The sequence below is a fragment of the Schistocerca cancellata genome, chromosome 2, assembly GCF_023864275.1.
Source record: "Schistocerca cancellata isolate TAMUIC-IGC-003103 chromosome 2, iqSchCanc2.1, whole genome shotgun sequence".
NCBI classification, from domain to species: domain Eukaryota; kingdom Metazoa; phylum Arthropoda; class Insecta; order Orthoptera; family Acrididae; genus Schistocerca; species Schistocerca cancellata.
Genome location: NC_064627.1, coordinates 226,713,605 through 226,740,471, shown reverse-complemented (window position 1 = coordinate 226,740,471; position 26,867 = coordinate 226,713,605). Strand labels below are relative to the sequence as shown.

Sequence of the window (26,867 nt, the reverse complement as noted above, 5' to 3'; positions counted from 1 at the left end):
GGGAGCTCCTGTGTGGGCTTTCATTATTTTATAGCAGTGAAACTCAGTTGATATGCTAATGCAGTAATGCAGAACCAATTCATGCTGGCAAAAATTAGCTCCAATTTTGGCCACCAGTTGAAAATTGTGCACTTTATAGCATTTTGTCAACAGCTCTGGTATTCATATTGAACAAATAGTGTAAGTGGCAGTTAATAATTAAATCAACATTATACCTTTCTCACTTGTTTGACCTTTCCTGCCCATGTCATGTTTCTAATCCATTACATATGGAAATGTTTCTCTATGTCTTTTTGCATTCACAGCATCAGATTTGTACTTTATGGCCAAAATTGGAACTAATATTGTTCCAGAGCTAATCAGTTCTGCATTAACATATTAGAATATCTACCACGTTTTGCTGCCATATGATAATTACAACCCACATTTGACCTCCACTTTAATCATGATCACTTTGCATTAACATATTAGAATATCTACCAAGTTTTGCTGCCATATGATAATTACAACCCACATTCGACCTCCACTTTGATCATGATCACCTGGTACCTATATGTATAGTCTGATTTTGGGGCTTCTTCTTCTTCTTCTTCTTCTTCTTCTTCTTCAAATGGAAAGTGGCGCAGACCTTGATCAAGTGTGACTTCCTTTTAGCTGTACGGTATACGTTATATTGCATTTAGGAACTTTCGGGTAATTGAACATGTATCAATAATTATGGATTTCTGTAGTTGTATATATACGTTTGGATGTAGCTGTATTGCATTGATGTACTGGTGGATATTGTGTGGTATGACTCCTGTAGTTGATAGTATAATTGGTATAATGTCAACTTTATCCTGATGCCACATGTCCTTGACTTCCTCAGCCAGTTGGATGTATTTTTCAATTTTTTCTCCAGTTTTCTTTTGTATATTTGTTGTATTGGGTATGGATATTTCGATTAGTTGTGTTAATTTCTTCTTTTTATTGGTGAGTACGATGTCAGGTTTGTTATGTGGTGTTGTTTTATCTGTTATAATGGTTCTGTTCCAGTATAATTTGTATTCATCATTCTCCAGTACATTTTGTGGTGCATACTTGTATGTGGGAACGTGTTGTTTTATAAGTTTATGTTGTAAGGCATGCTGTTGATGTATTATTTTTGCTACATTGTCATGTCTTCTGGGGTATTCTGCATTTGCTAGTATTGTACACCCACTTGTGATGTGATCTACTGTTTCTATTTGTTGTTTGCAAAGTCTGCATTTATCTGTTGTGGTATTGGGATCTTTAATAATATGCTTGCTGTAATATCTGGTATTTATTGTTTGGTCCTGTATTGAAATCATGAATCCTTCCATCTCACTGTATATATTGCCTTTTCTTAGCCATGTGTTGGATGCGTCTTGATCGATGTGTGGCTGTGTTAGATGATACGGGTGTTTGCCATGTAGTGTTTTCTTTTTCCAATTTACTTTCTTCGTATCTGTTGATGTTATGTGATCTAGGGGTTGTAGAAGTGGTTATGAAATTGCAGTGGTGTAGCTGATGTATTTATATGAGTGATTGATTTGTGTATATTGCTAGTTTCTGTTCGTTCTAGAAAGAATTTTCTTAAATTGTCTACCTGTCCATAATGTAGGTTTTTTATGTCGATAAATCCCCTTCCTCATTCCTTTCTGCTTAATGTGAATCTTTCAGTTGCTGAATGTATGTGATGTATTCTATATTTGTGGCATTGTGATCATGTAAGTGTATTGAGTGCTTCTAGGTCTGTGTTACTCCATTTCACTACTCCAAAAGAGTAGCTCAATATTGGTATAGCGTAAGTATTTATAGTTTTTGTCTTGTTTCTTGTTGTCAATTCTGTTTTCAGTATTTTTGTTAGTCTTTGTCTATATTTTTCTTTTAGTTCTTCTTTAATATTTGTATTATCTATTCCTATTTTTTGTCTGTATCCTAGATATTTATAGGCATCTGTTTTTTCCATCGTTTCTATGCAGTTGCTGTGGTTATCCAATATGTAATCATCTAGTTTAGTGTGTTTTCCCTTGACTATGCTATTTTTCTTACATTTGTCTGTTCCAAAAGCTATATTTCTATCATTGCTGAATACTTCTGTTATCTTTAGTAATTGGTTGAGTTGTTGATTTGTTGCTGCCAGTAGTTTTAGCTCATCCATGTAGAGCAAATGTGCGATTTTGTGTGGGTATGTTCCAGTAATATTGTATCCATAATTTGTATTATTTAGCATGTTGGATAGTGGGTTCAGAGCAAGGCAGAACCAAAAAGGACTTGATGAGTCTCCTTGGTATATTCCACGTGTAATCTGTATTGGCTGTGATGTGATATTATTTGAATTTGTTTGGATATTAAGTGTGGTTTTCCAATTTTTCATTACTATGTTTAGGAACTGTATCAATTTAGGATCTCCTTTGTATATTTCCAATATTTGTAGTAACCATGAGTGGGGTACACTATCAAAAGCTCTTTGGTAATCAATGTATGCGTAGTGTAGCAACCTTTGTTTAGTTTTAGCTTGATATGTCACCTCTGCATCTATTATCAGTTGCTCTTTACATCCTCGTGCTCCTTTGCAACAGCCTTTTTGTTCTTCATTTATAATTTTGTTCTGTGTTGTACATGTCATTAATTTCTCTGTAATGACTGAAGTTAATATTTTGTATATTGTTGGTAGGCATGTTATAGGGTGATATTTAGCTGGGTTTGCTGTGTCTGCTTGATTTTTAGGTTTCAGATAAGTTATTCCTTGTGTAAGTGTATCAGGGAATGTGTATGGGTCTGCAATGTAACTGTTAAATAATTTAGTTAGATGTGAATGTGTTGAGGTGAACTTCTTTAGCCAGTAATTTGCTATTTTATCATTTCCAGGGGCTTTCCAATTGTGTGTAGAATTAATTGCTCGGGTGACTTCATGTTGCAAAATTATCACTTCAGGCATTTGTGGTATCATCTTGTATGTGTCTGTTTCTGCTTGTATCCACCGTGCATGCCTGTTATGTTGTACCGGGTTTGACCATATGCTGCTCCAGAAGTGTTCCATGTCTGTTATGTTTGGTGGATTGTCTATTTTAATGTGTGTGTTATCCATTGTTTGGTAAAATCTCTTTTGGTTTGTGTTGAATGTTTGGTTTTGTTTCCTTCTATTTTCACTTTTTTTGTATCTTCTAAGTCGTTTGGCCAATGCTTGCAATTTCTGCTTTTTTTCATCTAATTGCTCTATTGCTTCTTGTTGTGAGATTTTACCTAAACTTTTTCGTTTTTTGTCTGATATTTCATTTCTTATAAATTGTGTTAACTGTCCGATGTCTTTTCTCAGTTTTTCTATTCTGATCTGTAACCTGTGTTGCCATGCTGGTTTTGTGGGTTTCTTCTGTGTGTTGGTTTGTTCTGATCTCTGCCTAGTGTGTATATTTAGTGTAGTGAGTGCTCCTATATAAACCAGTAGTTGTAACTCTTCCATAGTTGTGTTTTCATTTATTTTGTTGTGTATGATTGTGTTGATAGTTTTTATTGTTGTTTCGACTTGTGGGTTATTTGGCGGTCTATGCAAGAATGGTCTAATGTCTGTATTTGTGTCTTTGTATTCTATATATATCAGCTGAAATTTCTCTTCTATATCTAACACGTGTCTCTCTTCGTGTTCTATTTGTGCTTGTTCTGGTGGCTGTCTTAAGATTTCGTTTTCCTCTGATTGTTTAATTGATGCGTGTTGGTCTTTGTTTGTTTGCTCTGGGATGTTTGAGTCCATTACTGTGTTTTCTTCCTCTTCTGATTGCACATTATTTTGTTCCAGTATTTGTTGTACTTGTTGTTTGATGTTTTCTAATTCTGACTGGGGTATCCTGTTATTTTTGATTATTACACGGATCTGATCAGCTAGTCGTTGTTCTGTTAAAAATTTTAATTCCGGGTATCTGGTAATAAATGTTGTGTATACATGTGATCTGTATCCAGTTGTGTTGGTTCCTAGGTTTGTTGCTTGGTAATAACAGAACATGAGGCGTCGATTAACTTCATCTGACCATCTCATCCTCTGTCTTTGTTTTCCTTCTAGGGTGGTTGCAGGAAGCATATCCTGCAAAACACCTCTATTCGGATTTAAATCCTTTTCCAGTTGGCTAGCAGTGTCGTTACCATTGTGGGCGGGCGTAGGGTTCAAGCGTCGTCCCCGACCATGACGGCACTTGTCCGAGGCTTCTTTAGTTCTGTCCTGAACCAAGTAATCACACTAAAAGGGGGGTTAGCCCTATTAGTGGTTTGTTCTTTTCGTCGCCTTTTACGACTGGCAGAACATACAGGAGGCCTATTCTTCTATTATTATTATTATTATTATTATTATTATTATTATTATTATTATTATTATTTCTTTCTTTTCTCAGACGTTATGTCTGGTCAAAAATGGAAAGTGACACGGACTTTGATCAAGCGTGACTTCCTTTTAACTGTATGGTATACGTTATATTGCATTTAGGAACTTTCGGGTAATTGAACATGTATCAATAATTACGGATTTCTGTAGTTGTACATATACGTTTGGATGTAGCTGTATTGCATTGATGTACTGGTGGATATTGTGTGGTATGACTCCTGTAGTTTATAGTATAATTGGTATAATGTCAACTTTATCCTGATGCCACATGTCCTTGACTTCCTCAGCCAGTTGGATGTATTTTTCAATTTTTTCTCTGGTTTTCTTTTGTATATTTGTTGTATTGGGTGTGGATATTTCGATTAGTTGTGTTAATTTCTTCTTTTTATTGGTGAGTATGATGTCAGGTTTGTTATGTGGTGTTGTTTTATCTGTTATAATGGTTCTGTTCCAGTATAATTTGTATTCATCATTCTCCAGTACATTTTGTGGTGCATACTTGTATGTGGGAACGTGTTGTTTTATAAGTTTATGTTGTAAGGCATGCTGTTGATGTATTATTTTTGCTACATTGTCATGTCTTCTGGGGTATTCTGTATTTGCTAGTATTGTACACCCACTTGTGATGTGATCTACTATTTCTATTTGTTGTTTGCAAAGTCTGCATTTGTCTGTGGTTGGATGCGTCTTGATCGATGTGTGGCTGTGTTAGATGATACGGGTGCTTGCCATGTAGTGTTTTCTTTTTCCAATTTACTTTCTTCATATCTGTTGATGTTATGTGATCCAGGGTTTGTAGACGTGGTTATGAAATTGCAGTGGTGTAGCTAATGTATTTATATGAGTGATTGCTTTGTGTATTTTGCTAGTTTCTGCTCGTTCTAGAAAGAATTTTCTTAAATTGTCTACCTGTCCATAATGTAGGTTTTTTATGTCGATAAATCCCCTTCCTCCTTCCTTTCTGCTTAATGTGAATCTTTCAGTTGCTGCATGTATGTGATGTATTCTATACTTGTGGCATTGTGATTGTGTAAGTGTATTGGGTGCTTCTAGGTCTGTGTTACTCCATTTCACTACTCCAAATGAGTAAGTCAATGTTGGTATAGCATAAGAAATTGAAGAAATGCATGATGAAATAAAAGAAATTATTCAGATAGTGAAGGGAAAGAAAATTTAATAGTCATGGGTGACTGGAATTTGAGTGTAGGAAAAGGGAGAGAAGGAAACGTAGTAGGTGAATATGGATTGGGGCTAAGAAATGAAAGAGGAAGCCGGCTGGTAGAATTTTGCACAGAGCACAACTTAATCATAGCTAACACTTGGTTTAAGGATCATGATAGAAGGTTGTATACATGGAAGAACCCTGGAGATACTAAAAGGTATCAGATAGATTATATAATGGTAAGACAGAGATATAGGAACCAGGTTTTAAATTGTAAGACATTTCCAGGGGCAGATGTGGACTCTGACCACAATCTATTGGTTATGACCTGTAGATTAAAACTGAAGAAACTGCAAAAAGGTGGGAATTTAAGGAGATGGGACCTGGATAAACTGAAAGAACCAGAGGTTGTACAGAGTTTCAGGGAGAGCATAAGGGAACAATTGACAGGAATGGGGGAAAGAAATACAGTAGAAGAAGAATGGGTAACTTTGAGGGATGAAGTAGTGAAGGCAGCAGAGGATCAAGTAGGTAAAAAGACGAGGGCTAGTAAAAATCCTTGGGTAACAGAAGAAATATTGAATTTAATTGATGAAAGGAGAAAACATAAAAATGCAGTAAATGAAGCAGGCAAAAAGGAATACAAACGTCTCAAAAATGAGATCGACAGGAAGTGCAAAATGGCTAAGCAGGGATGGCTAGAGGACAAATGTAAGGATGTAGAGGCTTATCTCACTAGGGGTAAGATAGATACTGCCTACAGGAAAATTAAAGAGACCTTTGGAGATAAGAGAACCACTTGTATGAACATCAAGAGCTCAGATGGAAACCCAGTTCTAAGCAAAGAAGGGAAAGCAGAAAGGTGGAAGGAGTATATAGAGGGTCTATACAAGGGTGATGTACTTGAGGACAATATTATGGAAATGGAAGAGGATGTAGGTGAAGATGAAATGGGAGATACGATACTGCGTGAAGAGTTTGACAGAGCACTGAAAGACCTGAGTCGAAACAAGGCCCCCGGAGTAGACAACATTCCATTGGAACTACTGACGGCCTTGGGAGAGCCAGTCCTGACAAAACTCTACCATCTGGTGAGCAAGATATATGAGACAGGCGAAATACCCTCAGACTTCAAGAAGAATTTAATAATTCCAATCCCAAAGAAAGCAGGTGTTGACAGATGTGAAAATTGCGGAACAATCAGTTTAATAAGCCACAGCTGCAAAATACTAACAAGAATTCTTTACAGACGAATGGAAAAACTAGTAGAAGCCGACCTCGGGGAAGATCAGTTTGGATTCCGTAGAAATACTGGAACACGTGAGGCAATACTGACCTTACGACTTATCTTAGAAGAAAGATTAAGGAAAGGAAAACCCACGTTTCTAGCATTTGTAGACTTAGAGAAAGCTTTTGACAATGTTGACTGGAATACTCTCTTTCAAATTCTAAAGGTGGCAGGGGTAAAATACAGGGAGCGAAAGGCTATTTACAATTTGTACAGAAACCAGTTGGCAGTTACAAGAGTCGAGGGACATGAAAGGGAAGCAGTGGTTGGGAAGGGAGTAAGACAGGGTTGTAGCCTCTCCCCGATGTTATTCAATCTGTATGTTGAGCAAGCAGTAAAGGAAACAAAAGAAAAATTCAGAGTAGGTATTAAAATCCATGGAGAAGAAATAAAAACTTTGAGGTTCGCCGATGACATTGTAATTCTGTCGGAGACAGCAAAGGACTTGGAAGAGAAGTTGAAAGGAATGGATGGTGTCTTGAAGGGAGGATATAAGATGAACATCAACAAAAGCAAAACGAGGATAATGGAATGTAGTCGAATTAAGTCGGGTGATGTTGAGGGTATTAGATTAGGAAATGAGACACTTAAAGTAGTAAAGGAGTTTTGCTATTTGGGGAGCAAAATAACTAACGATGGTCGAAGTAGAGAGGATATAAAATGTAGACTGGCAATGGCAAGGAAAGCGTTTCTGAAGAAGAGAAATTTGTTAACATCGAGTATAAATTTAAGTGTCAGGAAGTCATTTCTGAAAGTATTTGTATGGAGTGTAGCCATGTATGGAAGTGAAACATGGACGGTAAATAGTTTGGACAAGAAGAGAATAGAAGCTTTCGAAATGTGGTGCTACAGAAGAATGCTGAAGATTAGATGGGTAGATCACATAACTAATGAGGAAGTATTGTATAGAATTGGGGAGAAGAGGAGTTTGTGGCAGAACTTGATAAAAAGAAGGGACCGGTTGGTAGGACATGTTTTGAGGCATCAAGGGATCACCAATTTAGCATTGGAGGGCAGCGTGGAGGGTAAAAATCCTAGGGGGAGACCAAGAGATGAATACACTAAGCAGATTCAGAAGGATGTACGTTGCAGTAAGTACTGGGAGACGAAGAAGCTTGCACAGGATAGAGTAGCATGGAGAGCTGCATCAAACCAGTCTCAGGACTGAAGACCACAACAACAACAAGTATTTATAGCTTTTGTCTTGTTTCTTGCTGTCAAATTTGTTTTCAGTATTTTTATTTGTCTTTGTCTATATTTTTCTTTTAGTTCTTCTTTAATATTTGTATTATCTATTCCTATTTTTTGTCTGTATCCTAGATATTTATAGGCATCTGTTTTTTCCATCGCTTCTATGCAGTCGCTGTGGTTATCCAATATGTAATCTTCCTGTTTAATGTGTTTTCCCTTGACTATGCAATTTTTCTTACATTTGTCTGTTCCAAAAGCCATATTTATATCATTGCTGAATACTTCTGTTATCTTTAGTAATTGGTTGAGTTGTTGATTTGTTGCTGCCAGTAGTTTTAGCTCATCCATGTAGAGCAAATGTGTGATTTTGTGTGGGTATGTTCCAGTAATATTGTATCCATAATTTGTATTATTTAGCATGTTGGATAGTGGGTTCAGAGCAAGGCAGAACCAGAAAGAACTTGATGAGTCTCCTTGGTATATTCCACGCGTAATCTGTATTGGCTGTGATGTGATATTATTTGAATTTGTTTGGATATTAAGTGTGGTTTTCCAATTTTTCATTACTATGTTTAGGAACTGTATTAATTTAGGATCTACTTTGTATATTTCCAATATTTGTAGTAACCATGAGTGGGGTACACTATCAAAAGCTTTTTGGTAATCAATGTATGCGTAGTGTAGCAACCTTTGTTTAGTTTTAGCTTGATATGTCACCTCTGTATCTATTATCAGTTGCTCTTTACATCCTCGTGCTCCTTTGCAACAGCCTTTTTGTTCTTCATTTATAATTTTGTTCTGTGTCGTACATGTCATTAATTTCTCTGCATTTACTGAAGTTAATATTTTGTATATTGTTGGTAGGCATGTTATGGAGCGATATTTTGCTGGGTTTGCTGTGTCTGCTTGATCTTTAGGTTTCAGATAAGTTATTCCATGTGAAAGTGTATCAGGGAATGTGTATGAGTCTGCAATGTAACTGTTAAATAATTAAGTTAGATGTGAATGTGTTGAGGTGAACTTCTTTAGCCAGAAATTTGCTATTTTATCCTTTCCAGGGGCTTTGCAATTGTGAGTAGAATTAATTGCTTGGGTGACTTCATGTTGCAAAATTATCACTTCAGGCATTTGTGGTATCATCTTGTATGTATCTGTTTCTGCTTGTATCCACCGTGCATGCCTGTTATGTTGTACCGGGTTTGACCATATGTTGCTCAGGAAGTGTTCCATGTCTGTTATGTTTGGTGGATTGTTTATTTTAATTTGTGTGTTATCTATTGTCCGGTAAAATTTCTTTTGGTTTGTGTTGAATGTTTGGTTTTGTTTCCTTCTATTTTCACTGTTTTTGTATCTTCTAAGTCGTTTGGCCAATGCTTGTAATTTCTGCTTCTTTTCATCTAATTGCTCTACCGCTTCTTGTTGTGAGATTTTACCCAACCTTTTTCGTTTTTTGTCTGATATTTCATTTCTTATAAATTGTGTTAGCTGTCCGATGTCTTTTCTCAGTTTTTCTATTCTGATCTGTAGCCTCTATTGCCATGCTGGTTTTGTGGGTTTCTTCTGTGTGTTGGTTGGTTCTGATCTCTGCCTAGTGTGTATATTTAGTGTAGTGAGTGCTCCTATATAAACCAGTAGTTGTAACTCTTCCATAGTTGTGTTTTCATTTATTTTGTTGTGTATGATTGTGTTGGTAGTTTTTATTGTTGTTTCAACATGTGGGTTATTTGGTGGTCTATGCAAGAATGGTCTAATGTCTGTATTTGTGTCTTTGTATTCTATGTGTGTCAGCTGAAATTTTTTTTCTATATCTAACGTGTGTCAATTCATGTTCTATTTGTGCTTGTTCTGGTGGCTGTCTTAAGATTTCGTTTTCCTCTGATTGTTTAATTGATGTATGTTGTTCATTGTTTGTTTGCTCTGGGATGTCTGAGTCCATTACTGTATTTTCTTCTTCTTCTGATTGCACATTATTTTGTTCCAGTATTTGTTGTACCCCCCCCCCCCCCCCCCCATGAACCATGGACCTTGCCGTTGGTGGGGAGGCTTGTGTGCTTCAGCGATACAGATAGCCGTACCGTAGGTACAACCACAACGGAGGGGTATCTGTTGAGAGGCCAGACAAACGTGTGGTTCCTGAAGAGGGGCAGCAGCCTTTTCAGTAGTTGCAAGGGCAACAGTCTGGATGATTGACTGATCTGGCCTTGTAACAATAACCATAACGGCCTTGCTGTGCTGGTACTGCGAACGGCTGAAAGCAAGGGGAAACTACGGCCGTAATTTTTCCCGAGGGCATGCAGCTTTACTGTATGATCAAATGATGATGGCGTCCTCTTGGGTAAAATATTCCGGAGGTAAAATAGTCCCCCATTCGGATCTCTGGGCGGGGACTACTCAAGAGTACATCGTTATCAGAATAAAGAAAACTGGCGTTCTACGGATCGGAGCGTGGAATGTCAGATCACTTAATCGGGCAGGCAGGTTAGAAAATTTGAAAAGAGAAATGGATAGGTTAAAGTTAGATATAGTGGGAATTAGTGAAGTTCGGTGGCAGGAGGAACAAGACCTCTGGTCAGGTGACTACAGGGTTATAAACACAAAGTCAAATAGGGGTAATGCAGGAGTAGGTTTAATAAAGAAATAGGAAAATAGGAATGCGGGTAAGCTACTACAAACAGCACAGTGAACGCATTATTGTGGCCAAGATAGATACGAAGCCCACACCTACTACAGTAGTACAAGTTTATATGCCAACTTGACCAGAAGAAGGGATCGGTTGGTAGGACATGTTCTGAGGCATCAAGGGATCACCAATTTAGTATTGGAGGGCAGTGTGGAGGGTAAAAATCGGAGGGGGAGACCAAGAGATGAATACACTAAGCAGATTCAGAAAGATGTAGGTTGCAGTAGGTACTGGGTGATGAAGAAGCTCGCACAGGATAGAGTAGCATGGAGAGCTGCATCAAACCAGTCTCAGGACTGAAGACCACAACAACAACAACATTTGTTGTACTTGTTGTTTGATGTTTTCTTATTCTGACTGGGGTATCCTGTTATTTTTTATTATTACACGGATCTGATCAGCTAGTCGTTGTTCTGTTAAAAGTTTTAATTCTGGGTATCTGATAATAAATGTTGTGTATACTTGTGATCTGTATCCAGTTGTGTTGGTTCCTAAGTTTGTTGCTGGGTAATAACAGAACATGAGGTGTCGATTAACTTCATCTGACCATCTCTTCCTCTGTCTTTGTTTTCCTTCTAGAGTGGTTGCAGGAAGCATATATTGCAAAACACTTCTATTTGGATTTAAATCATTTTCCGTGTGGCTAACAGTGTCGTTACCATTGTGGGCATAGGGTTCAAACGTCGTCCCCGAACATGATGATGCTTGTCCAAGGCTTCTTTAGTTTTGTCCTGAACCAACTAATCACACTAAAAGGGAGGTTAGCCCTATTAGTGGTTTGTTCTTTTCGTTGCCTTTTACGACTGGCAGAACTTACTGGAGGCCTATTCTTTTCCCGAGCCTCCACTTACTATTATTATTATTTTTTCTTTTTCCTGTCTCAGACGTTATGTCTGGCTAAAAATGGAAAGTGACGCGGACCTTGATCAAGCGTGACTTTCTTTTAACTGTACGGTATATGTTACATTGCATTTAGGAATTTTCAGGTAAATAAACATGTATCAATAATTACAGATTTCTGTAGTTGTATATATATGTTTGGATGTAGCTGTATTGTGTTGATGTACTGGTGGATATTGTGCAGTATGACTCCTGTAGTTGACAGTATAATTGGTATGATGTCAACTTTATCTTGATGCCACATGTCTTTGACTTCCTCAGCCAGTTGGATGTATTTTTCAATTTTTTCTCCTGTTTTCTTCTGTACAGGGCTATTACAAATGATTGAAGCAATTTCATAAATTCACTGTAGCTCCATTCATTGACATATGGTCACGACACACTACAGACACGTAGAAAAACTCATAAAGTTTTGTTCGGCTGAAGCCGCACTTCAGGTTTCTGCTACCAGAGCGCTCGAGAGCGCAGTGAGACAAAATGGCGACAGGAGCCGAGAAAGCGTATGTCGTGCTTGAAATGCACTCACATCAGTCAGTCATAACAGTGCAACGACACTTCAGGATGAAGTTCAACAAAGATCCACCAACTGCTAACTCCATTTGGCGATGGTATGCGCATTTTAAAGCTTCTGGATGCCTCTGTAAGGGGAAATCAATGGGTCGGCCTGCAGTGAGCGAAGAAACAGTTGAACAAGTGCGGCCAAGTTTCACACGTAGCCTGCGGAAGTCGACGAATAAAGCAAGCAGGGAGCTAAACGTACCACAGCCGACGGTTTGGAAAATCTTATGGAAAAGGCTAAAGCAGAAGCCTTACCGTTTACAATTGCTACAAGCCCTGACACCCGATGACAAAGTCAAACGCTTTGAATTTTCGGCGCGGTTGCAACAGCTCATGGAAGAGGATGCGTTCATTGCGAAACTTAATTTCAGTCATGAAGCAACATTTTTTTCTTAATGGTGAAGTGAACAGACACAATGTGCGAATCTGGGCGGTAGAGAATCCTCACACATTCGTGCAGCAAATTCGCAATTCACCAAAAGTTAATGTGTTTTGTGCAATCTCACGGTTTAAAGTTTACGGCCCCTTTTTCTTCTGCGAAAAAAATGTTACAGGACACGTGTATCTGGACATGCTGGAAAATTGGCTCATGCCACAACTGGAGACCGACAGCGCCGACTTCATCTTTCAACAGGATGGTGCTCCACCACACTTCCATCATGATGTTCGGCATTTCTTAAACAGGAGATTGGAAAACCGATGGATTGGTCGTGGTGGAGATCATTATCAGCAATTCATGTCATGGCCTCCACGCTCTCCCGACTTAACCACATGCGATTTCTTTCTGTGTGGTTGTGTGAAAGATTCAGTGTTTAAACCTCCTCTACCAAGAAACGTGCCGGAACTGCGAGCTCGCATCAATGATGCTTTCGAACTCCTTGATGGGGACATGCTGCGCCAAGTGTGGGAGGAACTTGATTATCGGCTTGATGTCTGCCGAATCACTAAAGGGGCACATATCGAACATTTGTGAATGCCTAAAAAAACTTTTTGAGTTTTTGTATGTGTGTGCAAAGCATTGTGAAAATATCTCAAATAATAAAGTTATTGTAGAGCTGTGAAATCGCTTCAATCATTTGTAATAACCCTGTATATTTGTTGTATTGGGTATGGATATTTCGATTAGTTATGTTAATTTCTTCTTTTTATTGGTGATTATGATGTCATGTTTGTTATGTGGCGTTGTTTTATCTGTTATAATGGTTCTGTTATTATTATTATTATTATTATTATTATTATTATTATTATTAATTCATTAACTGAATAAAATTGCTCCTGTAAAGATAGAGGGTTATATAGAGGTAGTCAAACACTTTTACTCCCTAAAATATATTTATATATATACAGTGGTACCTCTTTTACAAGTACTACTCTCCTCTTCTCATGCAGATCCAGTCCTGGATGACAAGAAACAAGTCCCTTAAGCATGTCATCAACACAACTGTCTACTGAGTTGATCAGTTTCTTTCCAGGATCCATTGTAGTCTGTAACAAATATGAGGCAAACAAGTAAATACTTGCATAGTTTTGCCTTCTTACCATCAGTACAAAAACTAATTTCTAATTTACATCAACAGATAACATTACAAAATCATAAAAAAGTGTTTTTAGCAGGATAATTTACTCAATTGTGATCATAACCTGATATGGTGACACACATGGAGTCATGATTAATAACATAAAAATTGTATAAAACTAGAAAGATTTGTTTGAACCATGGGAGAACACATTACGATTCTAAAAAAGCCTGAACTAGTATACAGTTGATGGCAGCTATCAACTATCCTGTGAAAGCTTACTTTTCAAGGACCAGTGTTAAATGACGAATGCAGAAATCTACTAAAACCTCCTACTTATTGCTCCTGTAGAAACCAGGAAGACACGATTAGCCTACTACATTACACACAGAGGTATTTAAGCAATGATTCTTCCCACACTGCATTCTCATTCTCTCTCTCTCTCTCTCTCTCTCTCTCTCTCTCTCTCTCTCTCTCTCTCTCTATTTATTTAAAACACCCTCAATTTCTCATTCATTTCTTCCTTACTAAAGTGCAGCACCCACTATCCCACACCTTCACCTGATAGTTCCTGTACTTATATCTTTCTGCTCTGTGTATATACACGATCCATCACATTAGTGTGACCACTGCCTTTGCTTGACATCAACATGCAATAACACTCACAGATGGTAGATGGCAGCACTGGCAGTAGAGGGTATATAAAGTGTGCCACAGAAATGTACAAAACAGTGCAGTCATTGTCATAATGCGGAAACGGAAAATGGAGTGCATCTGACATCTAAAAGGGACATGATCAGCATCTTTCAAGCCAAGGATGGCTGCATTTATGGAATGGCTAAGTCTGTAAACTGTTCACTGGTCACAGTGGTTGGAGTATACCATGCATGGCAAGATGGCACTATCCAAAACCTGCACCAAGGCAACTGTAGTGCTCTAAGGGCCATAGAGGGCAGTTGTGAATGACGGCTGCAGGGGTGAGTACAGGCAAATAGACGTGCAACTGTCAAGCAACTGACCACCCACATGAACCAAGGGGCTACCAATAGTGCCTGTTCAGTGAACGTTACTGCATATGGGCCTTGCACCAGTTGCTTGATTCATGCACCTATGGTGATTGCTCATCAGTGACAAAGGCCAGTATTCTGCCAGTACTGCAACTGGACATCCAATGAGTGGCAAAAGTGACTTCTTCATAAGTATTATATGTTCTGCTCTGTCAGACAGATGGTCGTTGGCATGTACAGCCCTGCAACAATCGTGAGATGGGTCCAGGCTGGAGGAGGGAGTGTTACGGTCTGGGGAATCTTTTTGTGGGATTCCCTGGCTGATTTTGCCATTCTGAAAGACACAATGGATCAACACAAGTACACAACTATCCTTGGGACCATATCCACCCCTATATGCAGTTTGATTTTTCCTTGGAATAATTGCATCTACCAGCAGCACAATGGATTATGTTAAACAGCTTGCAGTGTACGTGTGTGGTTTGAAGAGCATCAGGATGAGTTTACCATACTCCTCTGGCCACCAAATTTAAATCCAATTGAGAATCTGTGGGACCTCATTGCTTGGGCTGTTCATGCCATGGATCCCTAACAAAGAAATCTAGTGCAGCTAGCCATGGCACTGGAGTCAGCATGGCTCCACATCCCTGTTAGTACCTTCCAGGACCTCACTGGCTCTCTTCCTACACGTTCACTCTGCAGAAGATTGTTGTTTAGGCTCTTGACAGGTGGTCACACTAATGTGACTGGACTATGTATAAAGTTGCGTGCAACTGAAACACTATCTCATCTGTTTTGGCATTTACACTCCACCTACTGTCTCTCAATCTGCATTTTCCTTTTCTCATCCCTACTCTTCCTCTTACTCCTTAATCTTCATTCACATGTTATATGTTCCACCCATGTTCTACAAACACATTTCTGCAGGAAATAATGATCTAAAGGTAGGAGAAATAATTTCAATGCATTGATCATAAGACTGTACCACTCTTGAAAAACCAGAATGACATGAATGCTATATAATTAATTCAGTAATACCATATTTATAATACACATAAATCTGAGAAGGCTATTGACACTTAAAATTCATACCATATTGGACAGACAAATAATTACCAGGTAAATTGATAATTGAACATCAGCAGATTATCACTCAGATACTAAAGTGTGTCCACAACTTTGACACTCATATTTTTGCTTCCTGTCTTGTACCCTTGGGTATACTTGTTTGGTTTTTACATGGGTTTGTTAAATGCCTGTCTACACTACCACAGTTACTTGACAGACTTATTGTAGCAATGGCCAGGTGTGCTTGAGCTATTATGTTTTTAGTGAAATATAAAACCATATTTTTAATTGTAAAGTTACAGTTTCAATTTTAACTATAATTTTAAAATTTACACTTTTAGTGATTATTCTGAGTTACCTAGTAATATGGCTGACAGTTCAGTAATGAAAAACAAGAGCAAATGCATAAGCAGTAACATAGTTTTAAACTATATAAAACTCTAATGGCTTGAACGATTCAGAAGTAGGAAATTTATAATTAAAGAGAATTTTTCATATGTTCCAATCCAATATGTAATAAATTTGTTAGGACCAAAAGTAGTACATGCTGACCATTTTTTTTTTAAAGCTACACCTCTAACAGAGAAACAAAATGCTTAGCAACTGGTGATCTTATCCTCCCAATCTCAGTTTTTTCTGTAAGTCTTCAAGCATACAGTATCAATAGTTCTGCACTTACTAACAGTATGCTACAGTTTGTAAAGATAAAGTAAATTTTAGCCCTCCTAAAAAATTTTCATAGTGTGATGAGAGGAAATAAAATAAGTTTTAAGTCACACTCACATTCAAAACTACAAATCAGTTAAATGAAGCAGCTCTAAACTACGTAACTATTAGTGTCAGGAGCACAAACAGATGTCTGTTGGTAAATCAGCCATTGTTCACCCCTCCCATGGCAAAATTCACCAACACCTGGTTCAAAGGATGTCATTCTGATTTGAAAAGTAGGTCTGAGAATTCATATTAGACAAAAACAAATTATGGTCTATCCAAAAACCTGCAGTGAAAGAATATTTGCCATGTATTCTTCATAGATGTTGAACTGGCCCACTCATTTCTTATGTATTAATCGTCTAAGTCAAAACAACCTGTTGCCATCACCACTCTTGATTCCTCAACTTTTTATCACTCTCACAAATCTTTCTGCGGTATTTGTTTTGTGTAGGATGTCTGTAAGGGCGACACACACACACACACACACACACACACACACACACACACACACACACACACACACACACAAAAATAGCCTGGTCAAGCACATTCTCTTGATTTCGTCAGAAACAAATTCACAAAAACAATGTAGAAAATAGTTGAGGTGGGACATGGAATACTGAGGTCAGAGGTAGGAATAGGAAAAAGCTAACCCAAACTTGATCAGTTTCTGCCACTTTTCAGAAAAAAATATTTTCTAAATATCTGAAGAATCAAGATGAAATGAAGTATTACGTTTTCCATTTAACCATTGACCACTTACAGTGGAATAGGTTTTCACATTACTATACAATATATTAATTTTTACAGGGAAGTTATAAAAATCTCTACTCCACTTTTTAGAAATATTCTTAAATGAACATTGATAATGTTTATTTCAAATAGTTCTTCTATCCCACAATTTTATAAATGGGTGTTTCAGTAACCTGTCACAAAAATTAACTTTGGAAACATTATGGGGCAAAGACTGATATTGGAAGCTTACTAAAAAAATTTTAGGAATATTATTTTCTGCGAGTCCACAGTCTTTGTCAAGTGGTGTCTCAATACATCAAATTCCAGTTTGCCTCTAGTGCTGTGAAGGTGAAAATTTTTTGTGATGTTGAATTAACTTAAGATACCTGTGACTGGTTGGTTTGTTGGTTTGAAGTGAAAGGAACTAAGCTTCAAGGTCATCAGTCCCTTCATCCATTAAGTGGCAAACCAGGAGTGGTATTCGAAGGCCAAAAATCCCTACCTTACATGGATGAATAAAAACCACCTTCATGGGGAAATATCTAACAACAGTAGAGCCGTTTTGGCGTATTCTGCTGGCACCAGAGGTAGCTTGTCAGGAAGACTAACATGCACCTCAAAGCAGCCCAATTAGAGCAGTCTATGACTAAGTGGGCCACCGTCAGTCGGGCTGTGCATCAGCAGGGAGAGGGATCCTCAAGGTGCAGAATGTGGCCAGGGGTCAGCCAAGTGTGGCCAATGTGGAGTTGACAGAGGACGGCAGATTCCCTGCAAGAAGTATGCAAGGAAGACTGCCACAGGGTTGTGGTCTCCTTCATTGTCCTCAGTTTGTTTGGGGAGATCAGGGCAGACCATTCTGAGTTCCATAGTCCCAGCAATCAATGACGTATAAACAGACAAAGGTCTGGTTCTGGGACCCAATTTCCAGAGTCAGCTCATTCGTTTCTAAAATCCAAACATGACCTGGGCTCCAAATGAAAACAACTGGCTGTCCAGCTTGATGGAGGTCAGAGACAAGACCCAGGATAGTCATAACTAGTGGGTGAGGAGAGAAGCACTGGTCTATGGCCAGCAGGCTGCTAAAGGGGTCACTACAGATTAGGATATTATTGCCACTGCACAAAACATGGCTAAGAGCTAGTTTAATGGCCATTAATTCAGGATTGAAGGCACTGCAGCCATCTGATGTAGAGTGGAGTTCACTGCACCATGCACATGTGTATGCAAAGCCTGTTCTTCCATCGACTGTTGAGCCATCAGTGAATACCATTTCTGAACCTGGATACATCTCAAGAACAGCCAAGAACAGGCAACAAAAAATCAAGGGGCCTATGGTATTTTTTGGACCAAAGGAGACTTCGAGGCAAAACCAAGGTTGAGGCACAAGCCATGGGGGCGGACATGATGCCTCTCTGACCAGAGGCGACAGTGGAGGAAGTGAAGTTTCAAACAGAGACACTGGAGGCGTTCAGCAATTGTAAACCCAGTTCTGGGTGGCCATTGTGTGAGGGGGAGCTCCCTTACAGGGAAAAGGAAATGGTAATTGGGATGTTCAGGGAAGCTACTAACATGTATAGCATAATTCAGCAGCTGTTGTTGCCGTGCGATAGGTAATGGAAGGACTCCAGCCTCTATTAGCAGGCTGTTTACAGGGCCAGTTCAGAAGGTGCCTGTCAGAGCCCACAACAATGAATGGGATCCAGTATCCACAATGCTGAGGGTGATGCTGAACCATATGCAAGACTCCCATAATCAAGATGGGACAAAATTAGGGCTTTGTAGAGCCACCAAAGGGTAGAGTGATCTGCATCCCAGCTAGTGTCGCTGAGGCACTGAAGTGTATTAAAGTGTCACCAGCACTTTCACTTAAGTTGGTGAAAGAGGGGAAGCCACGTCAACTGGTAATCAACGATGAATCCCAAAAAGTGGTGTGTCTCAACTGCAAGAAGTAACTGATTGTCTAGGTAAAGCTCTGGGTATGGGTGGGCAATATAACAGCGACAAAAGTGCATGACATGAGTCTTGGTGGCCGAAAGCCATTGGAGAGAGTCCCCAAATGCACCTTTTGTATGGTGCCCTGTAGGCAACACTTAGCAAAACCCATACTATGGGATCAATAATAAATGCAAAATCATCAGCATATAGCAAGGGCAATATCAAAGATTCCACACCCTCCATTAGGCCATTGATGGCAACCAGAAAGAGGGGTATGCTCAGTAGAGAGCCCTACGGGTCCCCATTTTCTTGGATATAGGGAGGTACTGAGTGAAGCAGCCACCTGAACACAAAACACGGACACTGACTCCATGGGACCTGAGGGGGCCCAAGCCCCCTCAAAAATTTGTTTGGGAAGGGGGGGGAGGGGGGCAGCCCCCTCAATAACTTAAGAAAATTATTAGTTATATTGTGCTTTGTAAAATCACAAAATTATGTTAGAATTGTTTATTTTCCTTGTTTGATGATAGTTACCTTTTAAAATACATTCAGTAATGAGTTAAAACAAATAATTATTATGGTAGTAAGCAGGTTAACTGAAAACGAATGGCGGGAATCATAATAGTGTTACGGCACTGCGGGCACACTTAGTAATTGTACAGGTGCGCGAACCTTCAGGTAAAGTCTGGTGCCGGCGGGACAGTGCTGCGACCACGGCAACATCAAAAGGACTGGAGCAGAAGCGCCTGGAACCCTCCGCCTCGTGTCACCTTGACGCTTCGAGACATTATAATGTCGTGGCTATATAAAGCCCACACTGCTGTCCCAATCATTCACTGTGGTTAGTTTCGTTCAGTGCATGCTGCAGATGTGTTTATTATTTCGACTTTAGTGTCTAGTGGACTATTTTATATGACTATATTTTATTCCTTTACTTTAGTCTCTTAGAGTATTGTGAATTAAGTTTGCAATGAATAAATTTGTTACCAAAAAGGTGCACTTGGAAGTTGATGATACTATAAGTCAACCTCCAACAATTACTGTGTCATCAATCGCTTCATTGTCTTCAGGCAAGAACAGTTCACAGCCAAAACCTGGACAATCCAGTGAGGGAAGATCATTTCAGAAGTCATGGTTGATCAAATATACATGGCTAGAATATAAAACATCTACCGAAAAAGTTTTTTGCAAACCCTACAAAGAGGCAGCTGCTAAAAATCTCTTACAATTTTCAGCAAAAAAGAATATTCATTTACTTCCGTAGGGTTTTCAAACTGGAAAAAGGCTTTGAAAAAATTCTGTATTCATGAAAATACATTTACGCATAAAGAAGGTGTTCTGAAACTAAATTCTATCACTAACCAAAGTGTGACCTTCCAGTTGAATGAACAGTTAGATAGTGATATGAAGAAAGGCCGTTCAGTTCTTGAGACAATTTTAACTTCCGTGCAATTTCTATGCTGACAAGGACTAGCAATTAGGGGGCACGAAGATGTAAACTCAATTTTTTTTCAATTGTTGGAACTCCAAAAGAATGACATACCTGAGTTTAAAGATAGGTTATGGCATTCAGGGTATAAGTGGACACCCCATGATATTCAAAACGAGATCATTGATCTACCAGCACAGTCTCTGTTGAGAAAGGTATTGGCTTCATTCAAGACAACTAAACATTTTTCTATTATGGTTGATGAAACAAATGATTCTTCGATTTACAAGTACAAATAAAAGCATGTTATGTGCACTGCACTGCTCACAGTTTATACTTGGCAATTGTAGACATTCTCCAGTATCTTACATCTATGAGAGATATTATCACTTTAGCCAAGGACTTAATAAACACCGTAAGGGAATCCAACAAAAGGATGGGACTTTTCAGAAACATACACTGTGAGAGCGCCAATGACCAAACTGGTATACGACCCCTTTGTCCAACTTGATAGATCATGCAAGCTTCTAGCATCTTCAGAATGTTGAAAAACTTTGAAGAACTTCTAGAGTTTTTTTGAAATATTTTCTGCAGAGGACAAAACAGAGGCAGGTTACAAATGTGTGTGCTACTTCGAGTCAATGTTACAATTCAAGACTTATGTCTTTTTATGTCTATCGCCATGCAATGAACCCAGTAGAGGATGTCAATGAAAAAATTCAATGCCCTCATCTAAGTGCTGCTGATCTGGAAAAAATATATGAGGGCCTGATTTGTATATTGAATGGAAGGCATGATAGATTTGAACACTTTTGGGAATTGTGTTTAAAAGAAAACCCTTCACAAGTTGATGATGCTTTGCTTTCTTAGAATCAAAGTATACCAAAGAAGAATGAAAATAACAAAGCCTCACCGCACACTTTCAAAATACTAAGCTATTTACATTGGAGTTTGTGAAATGGTGCAGTCTTGCATTACTGAGCGGTTTGCTTCAACTGGACCCACACAGATCATTGCAGTTGAACAAGAATGCTTGCTTTCAGTAAATAGAGGTTAAACAAATTTGGAAAAATCAACTGAGCTTTTCAAAAATGACCTAGACATTGAGAGATTGCGCTTACACTTGAATATGTTAGCCGATATCACTAATAAAAAACAACTGGTCTTAAAAAACATGCGTGATGTAAGAACGTACATTACACAAGAGCATGCAGTTGGAGAAATGTTATGTGAGGTAGTGCAATGCGTTAAGCTTCTCCAAGTAGTTCCAATCATGACAGCAACAGCAGAACATTCATTTAGTGCCCTTAGACATCTGAAGTCATATCTCCGATCAACAATGGGACAGAAGCGATTGAACAACTTGGTTGTTCTTCATGCCCACAGAAATGTTTTTGGTTGAGTTGTTTGGGGGAGGAGACGAGGCAGCAAGGTCATCAGTCTCATCGGATTAGGGAAGGATGGGGAAGGAAGTTGATCATCTCCTTTCAAAGGAACCATCCCAGCATTTGCCTGGCGCAATTTAGGGAAATCACAGAAAACCTAAATCAGGATAGCTGGATGTGGGATTGAACAGTCATCCTCCCGAATGCGAGTCCAGTTGGCTAGCCACCTTGCTCAGTGAAATTTTTTGGATGAATTGGATATCAGACCAGTCATCAATGACTTCATATTCAGTAATCCAGTCAGACGGTCGACATTTGCACCTTTCTAAAGACGCTCTAGCCCTAGTAATGGCATTTACAGCAATATCAAAAATCTTTATAAAATAGAGAATTAAATAGATACATCATGTTAAATTTTCAGTTTTGAAATATTAGTACCAGTTTAGTAGTGTATTACTGTATTACTATAGTACTGTATCAGTTCTTTTCAAATACTTACATATTTTTAGGGTGTAAGACCCAATTAAAACCCGCTATTTACATACTTTTTGGCTGAAAGTATTAGGCACACTGTATTAACTTTATTAACTGTATTAAAGCATTAACTCTGAGATATTGTTTTTAGTTAATGAACCCTGGGCCTTATCAAAGTAAGCTTAAATTTGCTATTTCACTTATTAATCAAAGTGCTATTATTGTGCGACAGCAATATTTTATGTTTTATTCCTTTAATGATAGTTTAGGATCTATTAAAATATAATTTCAGTCTTTTCTGACCTATATATTCACTGCTCTGTAATAGTCTAAAAGCATGATTATTACTGTAAATTAAATTAGCTTTTTATGAAAATACCATGCGTGTTTATGTTTTGTTTCTTTTTTCAAAGCCAAAACATGTGTCAGGCTTGTTGAGTTTCCCGGAGTGTTGAGTTATCGAGAGTCCAGTTTTTGGAGTTCTAATGTTTATCATATGACTCTAAAATGATTAAAAAACTCTAAAACTCACTATTTTTCATCTAAAATTTAGAAAATTTTCTGGGGCATGACCCCCGGTACGAGTACCCACAATATTTTATATAAATCGGCGCCCCTGACCCAGAACGTATGGTATGACAGGAAGTTCTGGATAAAAATTGGGAGTGAACCCCGGAGACCCCACTTATGTAACATAGTGAGGATGTGGTGACACCATGTCATGTCATAAGCCTTCTGTAAGTTGAAAAGATATCTATGAGATGCTGACAGCATGTAATGGCTGTCCGGATGGTGGACTCCATCTGAACCAAATTATCAGCGGTGAAGCAGTCTTTGGGAAAACGTACCTGAGATGCAGCCAAAACGCCCTAAGACTCAAGGAGCCAACATGGCCGCTTGCCTACCATCCATCCAAAGAACTTACAGAAAATGTCAGTAAGGCTGACTGAGCGATAACTGTCCATCTCTAGCATGTTCTTATGCGGTTTCAGTACCAGAATTATTGTGATTTCTAGCCACTGAGACAGGAACTCATCCTCATTTCAGATCCAATTAAAGGAGGCAAGGATGGGACACTGACAGGCTACTGAGAGATGTCTCAGCATTTGGTTGTGGATGTGGTGTCCGCGTGCTTAGCTGAGGGGTAACATGCTTGCCTACCATGCAGGGGGCCTGGGTTTGATTCCCAGCCGAGTTAGAGATTTTCTCTGCTCGTGGACTGGGTGTTGTATTGTCTTCATTATCGTCTCATCACCAATGGTGTGCAAGTCGCCCAATGTGGCATAGCCTGTAATAAGACTTGCAACCCGGTAGCCGGACTTCCCCAGATGGGGCCTCCGAGCCATCAATGCAACATGATTATTTCATTTTTTTTGTGGATGTGGTCTGGCTCTCGGGCCATATCATGGCAATGGGCTAGGGCACTGGCGAGTTACCATTCACTGAATGAACCATTATGTGGCTCCAGGTGGCGGGCAGTAAAAGATAAGTGCAATTGCTCAACTCACTGCGTAATGAGCCAAAAGGCGGGGTGGTAGTTCTCAGATGGAGATGCGTGAACATAATTCTCAGCAAAATGTTCAGCAACAGCATCAGGATCTGTATAAACAGCACCACTAAAGAAATACATGGTACACCTGCAGGGTTCTGGAAGCTGTAAAGGTGTCTGATTTTTGCCCATACTTGTGATGGAGAGGTATGTGACCTAATGGTGGAAATGTACCATTTCAAGGATTCTTGCTTTCATCATTTTATGAGATAGCAGACGCGGGCACTGAGTCACTTAAAGGTAATGAGATGCTCCAGTGAAGGGTGCTGCTTATGGCATTGGAGAGCCTGCCTACATTTTCTAATGGCTGCAGAGATCTCTGGGGTCCACCCACGGTGGCATCCCCAGGAAGAGGGGCTGACTTGATTGGCTGCCAAAAGAATTGCTGCCATTGTTTGCTGAACAACCACATCAATACTGCCTTGTTGTGGGGAGCAGTGGTGAAACCACCCCAGTCAGCATTACAGAGAACCCATCTGGGTGGGCATCCTGGAGAGGAATAGTGCTGAAGGAGGGACAAGAAGATTGGGAAGAGGTCACTACCACAAAGGTCATCATGGACTCCCAAGTGGATAGATGGCAGGAGACCAGGGCCACAAAAGGAGAGATCAATGGTTGAATAAGTTCTGTCTGTCACACTGAAGTGTGTGGTGGCACCAGAGTTCAAGAGAAAAAGTTCAAGATGTACCAGTATCGACTCGATGTCTTTACCACAGCCAGTGAACAATGTACCACTCCACAAAGAACACTTAGAAGATGTGACAAACCCACAAAAGAGACAGCCTACATTACACTTGTCTGTCCTCTGCTGGAATATTGCTGCGAATTATTGGATACTCACCAGGTAGGATTGACAGAGGACATCGAAAAAGTGCAAAGAAGGGAAGCTCATTTTGTGTTATCATGCAATAGGGGTGACAGTGTCACTGATATGATACACGAGTTGGGGTGGCAGTCACTCAAACAAAGGCGGTTTTCTTTGCAGCGAGATCTATTTACAAAATTTCAATCACCAACTTTTTCTTCCAAATGCGTAAATATTTTGTTGACACCCACCTACGTAAGGAGAAATGATCATCATAATAAAATAAGAGAAATCAGAGCTCGAACAGAAAGATTTAGGTGTTCCTTTTTCCCAAGTGCCATTCCAGAGTGGAATGGCAGAGAAGTAGTATGAAAACGGTTCAATGAATCCTCTGCCAGGCATTTAAGTTTGAATTGCAGAGTAACAATGTAGATGTAGATGTAGAAAGCGTTATGGCCATTGAAATTGCCCATGAGTAGGAAAGGTGGAGGAAGCTGAGAGAGTAATGCATTCATCACAACAACAGGACGCAGCATCATCGGGAGGGAAATAAACATGGTAAAGTCCTGATGAACCCTTACCTGAACGGCAATATCCTTCAAAGTTGTATCACTTCATATATAATGAGGATTGAGAAGGTTCATCTGAATTGGTTTCAGGGACAGAGGAAGAATGAGAAGTACAATGGCCAGCAGTCTTCGGTTCCTTCAGCCACCTGCTGGCATCTGGCTGTGGACCAGCAGGAACCATGGAAGGAAGAGTCCCAGTAGATCTCTCCGTAGCTAGAGAAGGCAGAGGAGAATGAGGTGCCTCTGGCTGGGGGATGAAGACTGGTGTTTCTGGCAGGTGGGGAGGCAATGCTCCTGAAGTGTCAGCAGTGTGGTGGAAGCACCAGAAGGACCCCCAACCACGTGTGAGACAGGTATCAGCAAAGAATTCTGAGGGCTCACTGTAAGAGGCACAACAGAGGAAAGCACCACTGATAGATAAGTTAGCAGCTGTAACATAAGACTGAGTCATTTGTGTGGCATTAAGATGCTCATACTTTTCCTGGCCTCTTGATAATGATGATGTATGGTTTGTGGGGCGCTCAACTGCGCGGTCATCAGCACTCGTACAAAGTCCCAATTATTACACAGTCCAATGCTCTACACAGTCCAATCTAGTCATTGTCATGAATGATGATGATGGTGAAATGATGAGGATAACACAAACACCCAGTCCCTGGGCAGAGAAAATCCCCAACCCGACCAAGAATCAAACCCGGGACCCGATGATCCAGAGGCAGCAACACTAGCCACTAGACCATGAGCTGTGGACCTGGCCTCTTGATATGTGAGATTGTCCAGGGTCTTAAACTCTTGGATTTTCTTTTCACACTAAAAAATGGAGCAATCTGCTGAGCAGGGTGAGTGGAGCTCGCTACAGTTTACACAGATGGGGGGAGGGGCACAAGGAAGGTTCGCGTTCAGATTATGTCCACAATCCCTGCAGACATGGATGGCTGTGCAATGGGAAGACATATGTCTGAACTTCAGACAGCTGAAGCATCTCATAGGAGGAGGAACCCATGGGGTTTCTTGTCAAACTGGTAGACCATCATCTTGACCTTCTCAGGCAATGTATCACCCTCAAAAGCCAAGATGAAGGTCCTGGTAGCAACTCTATTTTCCCTTGGTTCCCTATGGACGAGATGGATGAAGTGCACACCCCATCACTCTATGCTGGTCTGCAATTCATCGTCAGATTGAAAAAGAAGATCACGGTGAAAGATGATCCCCTGGACCATATTAAGACTCTTGTGCCGAGTGACAGTCATAGGAATGTCAGTCAACTTTTCACTAGAGAATAGCACCTGTGACTAGGCAGGAGATGATATTTTAATCAGGAGGAAACCGCTCTTCATCTTAGAGATGGCTACAAACTCCCTGCATTTGTGCTCAATGTGTTCAATAACAGATAAAGTCTTTGTGGTAAAAAAGATGTCCCAGTCAGTACAGGTACAGATTAGCTATTGGGGGAGGATTTTGCACCTTGTCGTCTACCGTATTTACTCGAATTTAAGCTGCACTCAAATCTAATCCGCACCTGAAAA

The 26,867-nt window shown here is 39.5% G+C and overlaps 1 protein-coding gene across 1 annotated transcript in view; it reads right to left on the bottom strand.

The window, feature by feature from the left end:
- The window catches only part of LOC126161557 (triokinase/FMN cyclase-like), a 188,036-nt gene that overhangs the window by 119,361 nt on the left and 41,808 nt on the right, over positions 1–26,867 (bottom strand). The window contains exon 2 of the mRNA XM_049917495.1: positions 13,508–13,639. Coding sequence (XP_049773452.1) covers positions 13,508–13,639 — 132 coding nt within the window. The remainder of the gene's footprint in view (positions 1–13,507; positions 13,640–26,867) is intronic.